The sequence below is a fragment of the Grampus griseus genome (genome assembly GCF_964374135.1).
Source record: "Grampus griseus genome assembly, chromosome: 2".
NCBI classification, from domain to species: domain Eukaryota; kingdom Metazoa; phylum Chordata; class Mammalia; order Artiodactyla; family Delphinidae; genus Grampus; species Grampus griseus.
The window spans coordinates 107,496,036-107,512,616 of NC_139018.1; the positions used below are offsets into that span (position 1 = coordinate 107,496,036).

The 16,581-nt window shown below is 41.5% G+C and overlaps 1 protein-coding gene across 1 annotated transcript in view; it reads left to right on the forward strand.

Annotated features, from left to right (window-relative positions):
* The window catches only part of TRIP4 (thyroid hormone receptor interactor 4), a 69,845-nt gene extending 53,796 nt beyond the window's left edge, over positions 1-16,049 (forward strand). The window contains exons 12-13 of the mRNA XM_082646828.1: positions 1,537-1,639; positions 14,474-16,049. Coding sequence (XP_082502954.1) covers positions 1,537-1,639; positions 14,474-14,541 — 171 coding nt within the window. The 3' untranslated portion in view covers positions 14,542-16,049. The remainder of the gene's footprint in view (positions 1-1,536; positions 1,640-14,473) is intronic.
* The last annotated feature ends 532 nt before the right edge of the window (positions 16,050-16,581 follow it).

Consider the following 16,581-nt stretch of genomic DNA (forward strand, 5'->3'; position numbering starts at 1 on the left):
TTTCTTTGCATTCTAAAGATCCAAAGGATAAGGAAAGAAGAAAGTTTCTCCTTCCATCTTTAGTCTTTATTTTCTACCATGAGCATTTTGAATGTTCATGTGAATATAATTGTGAGTGCCTGTGAATATAAATGTGGCTGATACTTGATATTAAGCTATGTTTTGTCAAAGTACATGCCACACCTGTCCCACACAGAAACCCATGGTATGTGGGCAGGACTAAAAGCCACTGTAAATCCCTTCTGTTTCTTCACAGCATTGGGACAGAGTAGTCAGTAAAGAAGTTGCCTGTTTATGCTTCCACTAGTTACAGAGACATTTGAATTTTCTGATTTATTTTACTGAAGCGTCCATTTTTACTTTAAAGCCTTTTATATCTTAGAGGACACATCTTAGCAGGTGAATAAGAGTGGAAAATAATTTCATACTTTTTAATTACTAGGAGAAAGGCTCCTCGGATGATGAAGTCTGACCCACAGCCATAGTCAGCTTTTTTTTTTTTTTTTTTTTTTTTTCTTTTTTGCGGTATGCGGGCCTCTCACTGCTGTGGCCTCTCCCGCTGTGGAGCACAGGCTCCGGACGCACAGGCCCAGCGGCCATGGCTCACGGGCCCAGCCGCTCCGCGGCATGTGGGATCCTCCCGGACCGGGCCAGAACCCGTGTCCCCTGCATCAGCAGGCGGACTCCCAACCACTGCGCCACCAGGGAAGCCCCATAGTCAGCTTTTGAGTCGTATTTATCCAACATGCTAAACACAGGACATCCCAAGATAGGAAATAATGAAGTACCTGGTCAGTTGGGCATTGCTAGAGAGCACTTACTGCCAACCCCAGTTGTTCCTTAAGTTGTGATTGTGTGGCCAGATAGTCTTACTCTACGTTCTGTGTCTGTCTTTGCAGAAGGAGTAAAAGTCCTAAGTATTCACACAGATTTGTTTTGTGATATGCGATCCAAAGGAGGCTTCTAAATTATTTTCAGAATTGCTCTACCATTACCTTTTCACCCTAAGTGAGTCTGGAATGCATCCAGCAAAACAACTTCGGCATGTTCATACCTTTCAGAATGAATCATCTTCCTTCCCTTTAGTGAGAGGAGGGCTCTGTTGATTGTTTCTGGCAGAATTTCCACAAATGTTCTATTTTTCTTAAATCTTCCACTGTTTCACTTGAGCTGAACCTGGGGGTGCCTGATGTTCCTGAAGGAGACCTCTGAATCTCCCAACTCACAGTCACTTATATTGAAAGACTAGTCAGTTTTGATTCTCTGGGAAGATGTCAGGCATCTTTTTTGAAGAAGTTGCTTCCATTATAGGAAGTCACAGATGGTGGGCAAAAGACTGTATAAGAATACTGTGCTAAAGCCTGGGGAAAGTTGAAGGTTTGTTCTTGCTTACTGAGCATAATCCTCTTTACCTGACTGTGTAATGGAGAGTACTATTATCAGAATGTTGAGGTGGATTCTGGGACATCCTTTGATCTCTTTGAAATTCAAAATTTGTTCCAACTAGCCTGAACTTTTTATTTTTATATTTCACAGTATCCAGACATGAGTCAAGAATCTGATTCTCCATTTGTTTTCATCTGCACAAATCCCCAGGAAATGATTGTGAAGTTTCCTATTAAAGGAAGTCCAAAAATCTGTAAGTCACAAGCTTTGATGGTCTAATTTTTTTCTTTTTGTCTTGAATCTCACTTGTTTAACTTAAAAATTTTTTTCTCTTTTTATCCTGTTCTATGTCATCTCAAATATTTGGAGGATTAGTAAAATTCTACTTATCATATACCTGAAACTAACACAACATTGTTAATCAACTATACTTCAATAAAAAAATTCTATTTATCAATAACTTTAATGTTAACTACAGTATAGCCTTTCCAAAATATACCTCGATCCACAATTATTGGTATATGAGTGAATCACTCTAAACTTCCATTTAGGACCCCATTACCTTTAAAATCCTATTTGTCAGCCAAGAGTCCGTTTGCCCCACTGTACTGTTCTTATTAAAGGAAGTATTAAGCCAGTGCCAGTGGCAACATTGTCATTTATCCATTGTTCCTCAGTATTCAATCTGAGAATAAGACTTAACTTTTTAAGTGTCTATTTTTGAATGTCTATTTTGGAGGTACCACTTCCCACTATTCCCTTGATTACTGCTTCCTAGAGCTCTGCTCTAGCCCTCTTGCTTTTCATCCTCTTTTTGAAATCTCCTGATGGTTTTCTTTTCTGTAATGTTTGGTTTTATGTGTTTGTGATTATAGTACCCTCTGCATATTCACTTCTTAGGAGTGCTTGTGACTTGATTCTTTCAACTTCCAGCTCTTCTTCAACTCCCAACTCCTCTTCCTCTGTCTAGTGCTACAGCAGCCTCTTTTATTTCCAAGGAATCTCAAGAAACATATAGTGGTGTCCTCTTTGCCTAACTTCCCATTTTTTTAAAAAATAAATTCATTTATTTTGCGCTGTGCTGGGTCTTCATTGCTGTGCGCGGGCTTTCTCTAGTTGTAGCCAGCGGTGGCTACTTTTTGTTGTGGTGCACAAGCTTCTCATTGCGGTGGCTTCTCCTGTTGTAGAGCATGGGCTCTAGGCACGTGGGCTTCAGTAGTCGTGGCTCGCGGGCTCTAGAGCGCAGGCTCAGTAGCTGTGGCACATGGGTTTAGTTGCTCCGCGGCATATGAGATCTTCCCGGACCAGGGATTGAACCTGTGTCCCCTGCATTGGCGGGAAGATTCTTAACCACTGTGCCACCAGGGCAGTCCCTAACTTCATTTTAAAAACAACATCAGCGGAGGAGCTTCAAGATGGCGGAAGAGTAAAACGTGGAGATCACCTCCCCACAAATACATCAGAAATACACCTACACATGGAACAACTCCTACAGAACACCCACTGAATGCTGGCAGAAGACCTCAGACCTCCCAAAAGGCAAGAAACTCCCCACGTATCTGGGTAGGGCAAAAGAAAAAAGAAAAAACAGACAAAAGAATAGGGACGAGACCTGCACCAGTGGGAGGGAGCTGTGAAGGAGGAAAGATTTCCACACACTAGGAAGCCCCTTCGCGGGCAGAGACTGTGGGTGGCGGAGGCGGGTAGCTTCGGAGCCACGGAGAAGAGCGCAGCAACAGGGGTGCAGCAGGGAAAGCAGAGATTCCCGCACAGAGGATCGGTGCCGACCGGCACTCACCAGCCCAGAGAGGCTTGTCTGCTTACCCGCCAGGACGGGCGGAGCTGGGAGCTGAGGCTCGGGCTTTGGAGGTCAGATCCCAGGGCGAGGACTGGGGTTGGCTGCGTGAACACAGCTTGAAGGGGCCTAGTGCACTGCGGCTAGTCGGGAGGGACTCCGGGAAAAAGTCTGGAGCTGCTGAAGAGACAAGAGACTTTTTCTTGCCTCTTTGTTTCCTGGTGCGCGATGAGAGGGGATTAAGAGCGCTGCTTAAAGGAGCTCCAGAGACGGGCGCGAGACCCCGGAGACGGGCATGAGACGCTAAGGCTGCTGCTGCAGCCACCAAGAAGCCTGTGTGCAAGCACAGGTCACTATCCACACCTCCCCTCCCAGGAGCCTGTGCAGCCCGCCACTGCCAGGGTCCCGTGATCCAGGGACAACTTCCCCGGGAGAACGGCACACCTCACGCTGGTGCAACGTCCCGCCGGCCTCTGCCGCTGCGGGCTTGCCCGGCATTCCGTACCCCTCCCTCCCCCCGGGCCTGAGTGAGCCAGAGCCCCCGAATCAGCTGCTCCTTTAACTTCGTACTGTCTGAGTGAAGAACAGACGCCCTCAGGCGACCTACATGCAGAGGCAGGTCCACATCCAAAGCTGAACCCCAGGAGCTGTGCGAACAAAGAAGAGAAAGGGAAATTTCTCCCAGCAGCTTCAGGAGCAGCGGATTAAATCTCCATAATCAACTTGATGTACCCTGCATCTGGGGAATGCCTGAGTAGACAACGAATCACCCCAAATTGAGGAGGTCGACTTTGGGAGCAACGATATATATATTTTTTTCCCTTTTTCTCTTTTTGTGAGTGTGTATGTGTATGCTTCTGTGTGTGTTTTTGTCTGTATAGCTTTGCTTTTACCATTTGTCCTAGGGTTCTGTCTGTCCGTTTTTTTGGGTTTTTTAGTATAGTTTTTAGCACTTGTTATCATTGGTGGATTTGTTTTTTGGTTTGGTTGCTCTCTTCTTTCTTTCTTTCTTTTTTTCTCCCTTTTATTCTGAGCCGTGTCGATGACAGGCTCTTGGTGCTCCAGCCAGGCATCAGGGCTGTGCCTCTGAGGTGGGAGAGCCAAGTTCAGGACACTGGTCCACAAGAGACCTCCCAGCTCCACGTAATAATATCAAACGGCGAAAATCTCCCAGAGATTTCCATCTCAATGCCAAGACCCAGCTCCACTCAACGACCAGCAAGCTACAGTGCTGGACATCCTATTCCAAAAAACTAGCAAGACAGGAACACAACCCCACCCATTAGCAGAGAGGCTGCCTAAAATCATAATAAGGCCACAGACACCCCAAAACACACCACCAGACGTGGACCTGCCCACCAGAAAGACAAGATCCAGTCTCATCCACCAGAACACAGGCACTAGTCCCTTCCACCAGGAAGCCTACACAACCCACTGAACCAACCTTAGCCACTGGGGACAAACACCAAAAGCAACGGGCACTACGAACCTGCAGCCTGCGAAAAGGAGACCCCAAACACAGTAAGTTAAGCAAAATGAGAAGACAGAGAAACACACAGCAGATGAAGGAGCAAGGCAAAAACCCACCAGACCTAACAAATGAAGAAGAAATAGGCAGTCTACCTGAAAAAGAATTCAGAATAATGATAGTAAAGATGATCCAAAATCTTGGAAACAGAATGGAGAAAATACAAGAAACGTTTAACCAGGAAGGACCTAGAAGAACTAAAGAGCAAACAAACAGTGATGAACAACACAATAAATGAAATTTAAAATTCTCCCGAAGGAATCAATAGCAGAATAACTGAGGCAGAAGAATGGATAAGTGACCTGGAAGATAAAATAGTGGAAATAACTACTGCAGAGCAGAATAAAGAAAAAAGAATGAAAAGAATTGAGGACAGTCTCAGAGACCTCTGTGACAACATTAAATGCACCAACATTCAAAATATAGAGGTCCCAGAAGAAGAAGAGAAAAAGAAAGGGACTGAGAAAATATTTGAAGAGATTATAGTTGAAAATTTCCCTAATATGGGAAAGGAAATAGTTAATCAAGTCCAGGAAGCACAGAGTCCCATACAGGATAAATCCAAAGAGAAACATGCCAAGACACATATTAATCAAACTCAAAAATTAAATACAAAGAAAAAATATTAAAATCAGCAAGGGAAAAACAACAAATAACATACAAGGGCATCCCCATAAGGTTAACAGCTGATCTTTCAGCAGAAACTCTGCAAGCCAGAAGGGAGTGGCAGGACATATTTAAAGTGATGAAGGAGAAAAGCCTACAACCAAGCTTATTCTGCCCAGCAAGGATCTCATTCAGATTTGATGGAGAAATTAAAACCTTTACAGACAAGCAAAAGCTAAGAGAATTCAGCACCACCAAACCAGCTTTACAACAAATGCTAAAAGAACTTCTCTAGTCAGGAAACACAAGAGAAGGAAAAGACCTACTATAACAAACCCAAAACAATGAAGAAAATGGGAATAGGAACGTACATATCAATGATTACCTTAAATGTAAATGGATTAAATGCTCCAACCAAAAGACATAGACTGGCTGAATGGATCCAAAAACAAGACCCGTATATATGCTGTCTACAAGAGACCCACTTCAGACCTAGGGACACATACAGACTGAAAGTGAGGGGATGGAAAAAGATATTCCATGCAAATGGAAATCAAAAGAAAGCTGGAGTAACAATTCTCATATCAGACAAAATAGACTTTAAAACAAAGACTATTAGAAGAGACAAAGAAGGACACTACATAATGATCAAGGGGTCAATCCAAGAAGAAGATAAAACAATTGTAAATATTTATGCGCCCAACATAGGAGTACCTCAGTACATAAGGCAAATACTAACATCCATAAAAGGGGAAATTGACAGTAACACAATCATAGTAGGGGACTTTAACACCCCACTTTCACGAGTGGACAGATCTTCCAAAATGAAAATAAATAAGGAAACACAAGCTTTAAATGATACATTAAACGAGATGGACTTAATTGATATTTATAGGACATTCCATCCAAAAGCAACATAATACACATTCTTCTCAAGTGCTCATGGAACATTCTCCAGGATAGATCGTATCTTGGGTCACAAATCAAGCCTTGGTAAATTTAAGAAAATTGAAATCATATGAAATATCTTTTTGACCATGACGTTATGAGACTAGATATCAATTATAGGAAAAAAGCTGTAAAAAATACAAACACATGGAGGCTAAACAATACACTATTTAATAACCAAGAGATCACTGAAGAAATCAAAGAGGAAATCAAAAAATATCTAGAAACAAATGACAATGAAAACACAATGACCCAAAACCTATGGGATGCAGCAAAAGCAGTTCTAAGAGGGAAGTTTATAGCAATACAATGCTACCTTAAGAAACAAGAAATATCTCAAATAAACAACCTAACCTTACACCTAAAGCAATTAGAGAAAGAAGAAGAAAAAACCCCAAAGTTAGCAGAAGGAAAGAAATCATAAAGATCAGATCAGAAATAAATGAAAAAGAAATGAAGGAAACGATAGCAAAGATCAGTAAAACTAAAAACCGGTTCTTTGAGAAGATAAACAAAATTGATAAACCATTAGCCAAACTCATCAAGAAAAAAAGGGAGAAGACTCAAATCAATAGAATTAGAAATGAAAAAGGAGAAGGAACAACAGACACTGCAGAAATACAAAGGATTATGAGAGATTACTACAAGCAACTCTATGCCAATAAAATGGACAACCTGGGAGAAATGGACAAATTCTTAGAAATGCACAACCTTCCGAGACTGAACCAGGAAGAAATAGAAAATATGAACAGGCCAATCACAAGCACTGAAATTGAAACTGTGATTAAAAATCTTCCAACAAACAAAAGCCCAGGACCAGATGGCTTCACAGGCGAATTCTATCAAACATTTAGAGAAGAGCTAACACCTATCCTTCTCAAACTCTTCCAAAATATAGCAGAGGGAGGAACACTCCCAAACTCATTCTACGAGGCCACCATCACCCTGATAGCAAAACCAGACAAAGATGTCACAAAGAAAGAAAACTACAGGCCAATATCACTGATGAACATAGATGCAAAAATCCTCAACAAAATACTAGCAAACAGAATCCAACAGCACATTAAAAGGATCATACACCATGATCAAGTGGGGTTTATCCCGGGAATGCAAGGATTCTTCAATATACGCAAATCAATCAATGTGATACACCATATTAACAAATTATGGAGGTTCCTTAAAAAACAAAAAATAGAACTACCATACAATCCAGCAATCCCACTACTGGGCATATACCCTGAGAAAACCATAATTGAAAAAGAGTCATGTACCAAAATGTTCATTCCAGCTCTATTTACAATAGCCAGGACATGGAAGCAACCTAAGTGTACATCAACAGATGAATGGATAAAGAAGATGTGGCACATATATACAGTGGAATATTACTCAGCCATAAAAAGAAACGAAATTGAGTTATTTGTAGTTAGGTGGATGGACCTAGAGTCTGTCATACAGACTGAAGTAAGTCAGAAAGAGAAAAAGAAATACCGTATGCTAACACATATATATGGAATCTAAGAGAAAAAAAAAAAGGTCATGAAGAACATAGGGGTAAGATGGGAATAAAGACACAGACCTACTAGAGCATGGACTTGAGGATATGGGGAACGGGAAGGGTAAGCTGTGACAAAGCAAGAGAGTGGCATGGACATATATACACTACGAAACGTAAAACAGATAGCTAGTGGGAAGTAGCCACATAGCACAGGGATATCAGCTATGTGGATTATGACCACCTAGAGGGGTGGGATAGGGAGGGTGGGAGGGAGATGCAAAAGGGAGGAGATATGGGGACATATGTATATGTATAACTGATTCACTTTGTTATACAGCAGAAACTAACACACCATTGTAAAGCAATTATACTCCAAGAAAGATGTTTAAAAAAAAAAAACAGCATCAGCAACTCTCCCATTTGCTCATGTCAGTTACTATTTCATGACTCTGTGACATTGCTTTCCCATTGTGTGAACTGGATGCTTCTGAGGCATGCATTGCTGTCAGCTGTGCTCAATACTATGTCACCTTGTTCGTCGTGGACCAACTATTTTATATAAATCTGTTCTGTAAGGAAGTACTTCTCAGACTGTAATGTAAATAAAAGTCACCTAGAGAGCTGTTAAAACACAGATTCCTGTGCCCTTCTCCCAAGTGATACTAATGCTGTTGATTAGCTGACTGCGGTGTGGATAATACTGCTTTTGATCACAAAATGAAATGCTTGGAGTATGAATTTAGATTCATGTATATTCACTGCAAAATTCAGGCAACTCTCATGATTTGTGAAACATATTCCTGAGATTCCTGCAAGTCAGAAAATCTGAACATAAATTGCCCTTCACTTACACAATTTACTTCATACTTTACCCCACCTGTTAGCCAAGTGGCCCTGGAAATTCTTTTTCCTTCTTCTTCACTATTTAGGATTTAAATCTCCCTTTTTCTCTCCGTTTTAGGTTGAGAAATTTTACCTCTTCCTACTCTAGTCCATTCTTACCTTACTGTGGGCACTGATGGCAACACTGGTGGTAGGAGGAAAACGTGGTCAGTCTTCTCTCCCAGACCCACTGCTACTTGATCTTTAGTCCCAGTTACCTTTTCATAGCTTCCTTTCTATCTTGGTTTTCATCTGCTGCTTAAAATCCTGTGAGAAAATGTTTTGTGTAAACAGAGTTTATATATTTCTCTGAAACGTTTTACTTCAGTACTTTCTCCTCCCAGAGACCCACCTGCAGCACACATATGACCTTCATTTTTCTCCACAAGGTTTAATAGGAGGTGGGGAGGGTGATGGTCTTAAGAGAACGCGTTTCCCCATTCCTTCTGTTGGTTAAAAGCTTTAAAAAGCGAAAATGGGCTGTGTGCTTGTTTTAGGGACAGCAGGGCTGGAGAGAAATTGTGAGACTGCAGCTTCTTCCATGGTAGACCAGACAAAGTGAAACATGGGTCAGAAACAACAGGTAAAGTTAGGGGTTGGTGGTGGTGGGGGTTGGGGGCAGTGGAGAAAGAATAGGTTGACCGATCTCTGTGTCTCAGAAAAAAACTTATATTGAGAGGGAGCCAGCCGACCTGAGGATTTAGTCTGGTGTGAAGTTTCTATTCCCTGTAACTCTTCATTCCTTTGTCCTTCATTCATCCTTACTGTCTTTAAAAACCTTACACTCTGCCAGAACTTCCTTCCCTTAAGCCATAGGGACCACCTCCAGTAGTTTACAGTTGGAAAATTCTTTAATCCCACTTCCATAGGGAAAAATACATACTTGGCTCTTTTTTTTTTTTTTTAAATAAATTTATTTATTTAGGGCTGTGTTGGGTCTCCGTTGCTGCACGCAGGCTTTCTCTACTTGGAGCAAGTGGGGACTAGTCTTTGTTGCGGTGTGTAGGTTTCTCATTGCGGTGGCTTCTCTTGTTGCGGAGCACAGGCTCTAGGCGTACGGGCTTCAGTAGTTGCAGCACGTGGGCTCAGTAGTTGTGGCTCATGGGCTTTAGAGCACAGGCACAGTAGTTGTGGTGCACGGACTCAGTTGCTCCACGACATGTGGGATCTTCCCAGACCAGGGATCACACCCGTGTCCCCTGCATTGGCAGGTGATTCTTAACCACTGCACCACAAGGGAGTTCCTATACTTGGCTCTTAATTTGGAATGCTTCACATTTTCTTCTAGAATATTGTTACATGAAGTGGTTAAGTTCCATGGTGTTAATAATATTAATACTCTACTTCAGTTACAGCTCTGTGCCTTAAATATTTTTTTCTTGTGGGATGGCTTAGGAACCTGACCACTTTTCTTTTGGTTTTTTTAATTTTTAATTAATTAATTAATTTATTTATTTTTGGCTGCATTGGGTCTTCGTTGCTGTGTGCGGGCTTTCTCTAGTTGCAGTGAGCAGGGGCTACTCTTCGTTGCAGTGCACGGGCTTCTCATTGCGGTGGCTTCTCTTGTTGTAGAGCATGGGCTCCAGTAGTTGTGGTACGCAGGCTCAGTAGTTGTGGCTCGCAGGCTCTAGAGTGCAGGCTCAGTAGTTGCGGCACACGGGCTTAGTTGCTCCGCGGCATGTGGAATTTTCTCAGACCAGGGCCTGAACCCATGTCCCCTGCATTGGCAGGCAGATTCTTATCCACTGCGCCACCAGGGAAGCCCCTAGCCACTTTTCATAGATTAGTTCTATGGGAAATTTATTCTAAGTTCCAAACTTCTGACTTGCAAATAACTGTCTACAATATAACTCATTTACATGTTGTATCACGTGTATATATTTGCTTTAAATTAAAGGCATATTTTTTTTTATGTTTTTGGACATGTAAACTTGAGCTTGCTTGACCTGAGGATAATTACGTTTCTTGAAGTTGAAATAATTCAGAAAACAATGTGCAATATGAAATCACTTGGCTGTGTGTCTGCTCAAATTAAGAAATGCAAAAAAGTTAAGTATCGTAGGATATGTAGGTTGAATGCTCAAAGAGATGAAGGTAATTTTTTTACTTTAAATGAACTACATGCTTTATAAACTCATGCAAATTCTGCCTTATATCTTATGCAAAGCATGTGAAAATCCCTATGAGAGTTATATCGATTGATGGCAAATAGTTTTTTCCCTTTTAACTTCTCCTCCATCTGCTGCACATGCATTTGATTTTCTTTTAGGCACCATGATTGAGGATGTGGTTTAACACTGAAATGCTGTATGTACTAAATGTAAAAATATTGGGGAAATACAGAAACTAAGCATTATCTCTCTGCTTTTAAGAGAGTATACTGTATATTACTGTAGTTAACTGTCCAGATCCCAAGTCTTAAAAAAACAGGCTAAACTAGAACTCAGAGTTCAGAGGGCATCCACAATAACTGCTTCTTCATGCAAGGAGCCCCAGTCCCTGGCCTTCATTGCCCAGCTAAACCAACTGCTACTATTGGCAGTCACTATGGTAGATATTAGGGATGCAAAGAAGTTTTTAGTTGTAAGGAGCTCACAGATTGCTGGGACATGTATGGTTTTCTTAGGTTAGTCTAGGGGATGAAAGACTTTCTGAATCCCTGGGAGTACCCTGGAAATCCTTCGTCCTCTGTATCTCCTTCCTCCCATCAGTTTTCCATTTTATGACATCATCATTGAAGCCAGAGATTAATTTGCCTACCATTGAGTGCTCTGCTCCAATGGGTTGATCTTACCTGAGCTGGTCTCATGTGAGGGCTTTCACAGTCAGACTGGAGTTTTATGAAAATTATATTTGGAATATTCTTATCCAGTAAAGCTTTGGGGAGCCTGAAATAAATATAGTTAAAAGTCTTGCCTAGAGTTATCTGGTAAATATGGTAAAGTAAAAGTAAAACTGAGACCATAACTAAGAAACACAACTCCCAAGCCTTAGCATAAATAACACGACTACCGTTAATTTTTCAGAGAACTTTGAACTCATGAAGCACTTTAATGTATATATTTTTAAATAAATTTTATTTATTTATTTATTTTTGTCTGCGTTGGGTCTTCATTGCTGTGCACAGGCTTTCTCTAGTTGCGGCGAGTGGGGGCTACTCTTCGTTGTGGTGTGCAGGCTTCTCATTGTGGTGGCTTCTCTTGCTGTGGAGCACGGGCTCTAGGTGCACGGGCTCAGTAGTTGTGGCACGTGGGCTTAGTAGTTGTGGCTATTGGGCTCTAGAGCACAGGCTCAGTAGTTGTGGCGCACGGGTTTAGTAGCTCCGCAGCATGTGGGATCTTCCTGGACCAGGGCTCGAACCCATGTCCCCTGCATTGGCAGGTGGATTCTTTTTTTTTTTTTTTTTTTTTCGGTACGCGGGCCTCTCACTGTCGTGGCCTCTCCCATTGCGGAGCACAGGCTCCGGACGTGCAGGCTCAGCGGCCGTGGCTTACGGGCCCAGCTGCTCCACGGCATGTGGGATCTTCCCGGACCCGGGCACGAACCGGTGTCCCCTGCATCGGCAGGCGGACTCTCAACCACTGCGCCACCAGGGAAGCCCGGCAGGTGGATTCTTAACCACTGTGTCACCAGAGAAGTCCCTTTGATCTATATTATTTCAATTAATTATTTGATTAAATGATTCAGTATATGTAAAATACTTGGTACAGTGCTTAGTATATAGAAAAACACTTAGCATTAACTATAATCCTCTCAACAACTTTGTAAGTTAGTAGGAATTTTTTCTTCCTTTGATTTTATAGCTGAGTGAACAGGTTTACAGAAATTATATTTTGCTCAGGTCTTTCTACCTCTAGGTTTCCAGCTCTTCTCACTTTATCACATTGCCTCAGAAACAAAGTATTCCAATTTACATTTCATTTTTAGGGCAGAGTATCACAGAGCTGCAAAGGGCCTTCAGTACTGTGTAGTCCATGTTTCCTCATAGCATTGAAAAAGTTGAGGACAAGAGTAACTAGGTGACTTCCTCAAGGTTATACAGATAGGTAGTCTTAGGACCAAAACTGGGACCTGGGTCTTCTAACTTATTCAGTACAGAGAACTAGAAGTCTGTGGTCCTAGATGGAATTCTAAATTGTGTCCTAGCTTGTCCTAAAAAGCTTAATGAGACGCAATACTTCTCTGTACCTCTGGGTACCACCAGCTTTACAATGAGTACTCTTTTATGTTTATCTGATATCTGCTATTTTTGGTTACTTAGTAGTCCCTATAAAGTAAAGGTTTTGAAATTTGTGGTGTCTGCTTTTCTTTGTTTAATTCATTTATTGAGCACCTGCCATTTGGTAGCCTTAGGGATACAACGGCAAACTTGCCTCGTAACAGGGCCCTTTGCCAGGTTGCTGGCACATGTTTGGATTTTCAGCAAGACAGCCTGGGGGATGAAAGAACTCCTAAATCTCTAGGAGACCTCTGTGCTCTAAAGCCCAAATTAAAGTCAACATCATTGTGACTGTTGTGGACATCATTTAGGATATCACTTAGTGATGGTTTCTAAGGAAGCCCAGAGAAGGAAGTAATGTTATTCCAGAGGCAGATGTCGCCCTGGAAAGATGAGGAAGAAGAAAAAAATTAAGAAAACAGGGAAACGTGTTAGATTGAAGTAATTTTTTTCACACTCTCCTTGTGCAGTAGTCCGGACATGTATTCTTACCTTAGTTGGACAAATGAGAATATTGAAGTCCAGAGAGATCTAATGACTTGCCCCAAGTCACTCATCTAGTTGATATCAGACAAAGGAGAACTGGAACCTGGGTTTCCTGGCTTTGTGTCCAGTGCTTTCTCTCTTATACCTGATTACTGCAACAAATGAAAATGACAACATACAAGGGGCAGTGGTTGTGGGTATAGGCCTGTAGTACACCCAGCTGTTTTGTTTTTGTTTGTTTGTTTATTTAGTGCCAAGGCTGAACTAAACTATTTCTGTTTCCAGCATCAGCATCTCTATTGACTTAAATAAGACTTTTTGTGGGAGAAAGCAACCTGCAAGCTCTGTTCTCAGGCCAGGCAGACAGGAACTCTGTTAGTTTTTCTTCATGAGATGGATATTTCCTAAGGCGGCAGCTACCACTGAACCCAACTTTATCCTGGTAGATCTGAGAAGTCAGAGGTCGGAGACCACATCCGTGAAGTACCTCTCATTAGGGTCACCTGGGACAGGAAGGTTGCTTGTTTTCTAACTTTAACACTTAGGCGAGTCATACAGCCTATGACCTTTGCCCTTCTTAACTGGTGATAGGGGCCCTTTGTCAGTAAAGCATTCATGTGGATTCTACTCCACTGTTTCAGGTCACTCCCCCTATTAAGTCTGAGGCAGCAAAGGAGTGAGTTGAACTGCTTTTCTCACTGTGAGGGAGGTACATGCATTATGCTCAGCCAGTTAACAGGTCAGAGGAATGGGTTTCCCACTGTGTGAAATGTCTTCCTTTATCATTATGTGTGTATTCTTTAAAAACTTGCCTTAGCATCAGGCACTCTGGAAAATGCAATGTTTCTTTTCTAGTAACTACAAAATTAGAAATATTAACTTCTTAGATTTTTAGGTGAATACTCATTGTGTCTGTGTACGTACGTACATTTGTGTGTCCCTATACAGTGTTCCCATTGCTTCCTCATTCTTACAGAATGAAACTCTGAAGTTTGAAAGTGTCTGAGTCCTGAAGCAAGATAATTGAATGTGACAGAAGCACAGTAACCAGAAGACCCGGGAGGCCATGAAAGATTTGCATTGCAAATATAAAAAATAAATAATGAGGCTTCTTTTTCTCCCTTACAGGGAAACTGGATTCCAAGATCCATCAAGGAGCAAAGAAGGGGTTAATGAAGCAGAATAAAGCTGTCTGACCCAGGAAAAAAGGAACTATACAGCATAGTGGAGTTTTGTGTACTAAAATTGCTATCCACTGGTCCTTTGGAATTGAAGCAGTAGACATCTAAAGGCTTGGCATCAGGCTTGAACCTCTCAGAATTTAAACTCATCAAAATCTGTATATTTTTCTTAAAGAGTGGGATTCTTACTTTATGTAGTGGGTAAAAATCTTTGGATACATTATTTATAAAGACTTATTTTAAAAATTCTAGATCTTTGACATTTTTCTCAGAATGATACAGAAGAAAAAGGAACAAGTTGGAAATTATTTTCCTCTCTGAGGCTTGGATTTGTTTTAGTTAGGAAAATTCTTAACCTAGGTTAACAGTATTTTAAGGGACCACTTGAATTTTAAAGTTTTTTTTTTTTTCAAAGTGATAACCTGGTAGAGTATTAGGATGTTTGAGGAATTGTGTTTAATAGAAACGTGTGATTGGACAGAGAGGTTTTTAATCAACTTTGCTGCTCTAGTCCAACATCTCTTCAAGTGAATAGTATTCAGCTGAGTAACCTTCGCTGGCCGATTTTGGTGGGGGGTGGGGTGGGCGGATAACCTGAAGAGGTGCTGCCACTTTGTTCTTTGGTTTGAGACATTAGGATATAAGAGGATCAGACTGGGATGAGATAGAGCCACCTGCTAAAGCAGCATGAAACCGCCCTGTTTATTTTGTTGGTATTGCAAAAGTATCACTTGGATGGTGAATTAGAAACAAACAAAAATAAAATCCTTTCAGTAAATGCATCCAAATATCCCCAAATGCTGAAACCAAACCCTTTAAGCCATCCATACCCCAAGAAGCTATGAGCTTTGGAAAAATAGGAGGTTGGTTTGAAATGAGATTTTTACTAGTCATTCTGGTCCCACTTAGTGAAGCACTTTTTTTCTGAGGCTGTTCAGAAGAGCTGTCAGAATCTCAGTTGCTGGCATCCTCAGGAAATTCACGGTCTTAAATGTGTATGTTCTGCTTTTTATAAAGCAGCACTACCACACTGGGGAAGTTGGATTCCCTCCAGCAGTTGTGTGCATGACTTAAAAAAGAGAGCGCAAGGGAGAGAAAAAAGTGCCCTGTGTTATGAAAAAGATTAATTTCCCCTTTCTTTAATCCTTCATATTCAGCATTTATTTGCATTGAAATGCCTCCACTCATTATGCATTGATGCTCACTCAACTGTGAACCCTGCTTGTTGCAGAGCTCCGGGCATTGGTTTTGTGGGGGCCTGATCACTCTGGATTCCCAGGCAAAACCCACCCAATTCTTGTTCTAGTGATGAAGGCATGTTGTATTCTTTTTTTTTTTTTTTTTTCTGTTCAACTTCTGTAGAGAAAGTTGGAAAGGACGCCAATGGCAGTTCTTTAGGGGGGAAAAAAGTCTCTCTCTGGCTTTCTGCAGACCCTAGTACTATTAATGAAGCCACACTGGGTTCACTATGCAGTTAATAGTTTACCAAGCAGTAGCAATTTGAATTCTGTGCTGGAATTGTCTGGTTTTCTTAATACCAAAATAAAATTGAAAGATAGGAGGTGAAGAACCTAAGGAGCAAAAAAAAAAAAAAAAAAAAGTTTATCTTTCTGCCTTTTTATTTGCACGACAGACAGCCTGAACACAGAGGAGTATGGATTGATTTTTCCACCTGGATAGATTGTGTGTGCATGCCTAAAGAAAAACATCAGGAGATGCAAGAGTTCAGGTTATGCAACCATTTTGTGTGCCGTGATAAGAAAGTTTACGAGAACTTTACAAGTTTATGGGAAACCCACCTCAGCAACCAAAATATGCAGCTGGAGCCACATGAGTAAAGGCAGAGTAACTTGGAAACTTCTCCTTTTCATGGTTAGACTGTGAAAGACTCTCTTCAGTTCACGTGGTGGTGGTATAAGGTCTCTCTTTTATTTGTGGAGACACCCGGGAGGAAGTGTGGGAGAGACTTGGGGGTAGATGGCCGTCAGTTGCTCAGTGATGAATAGCATAATTTAAAGCCTAGTGGAAAATCTTAGCAGCCCGAGTACAAACTCG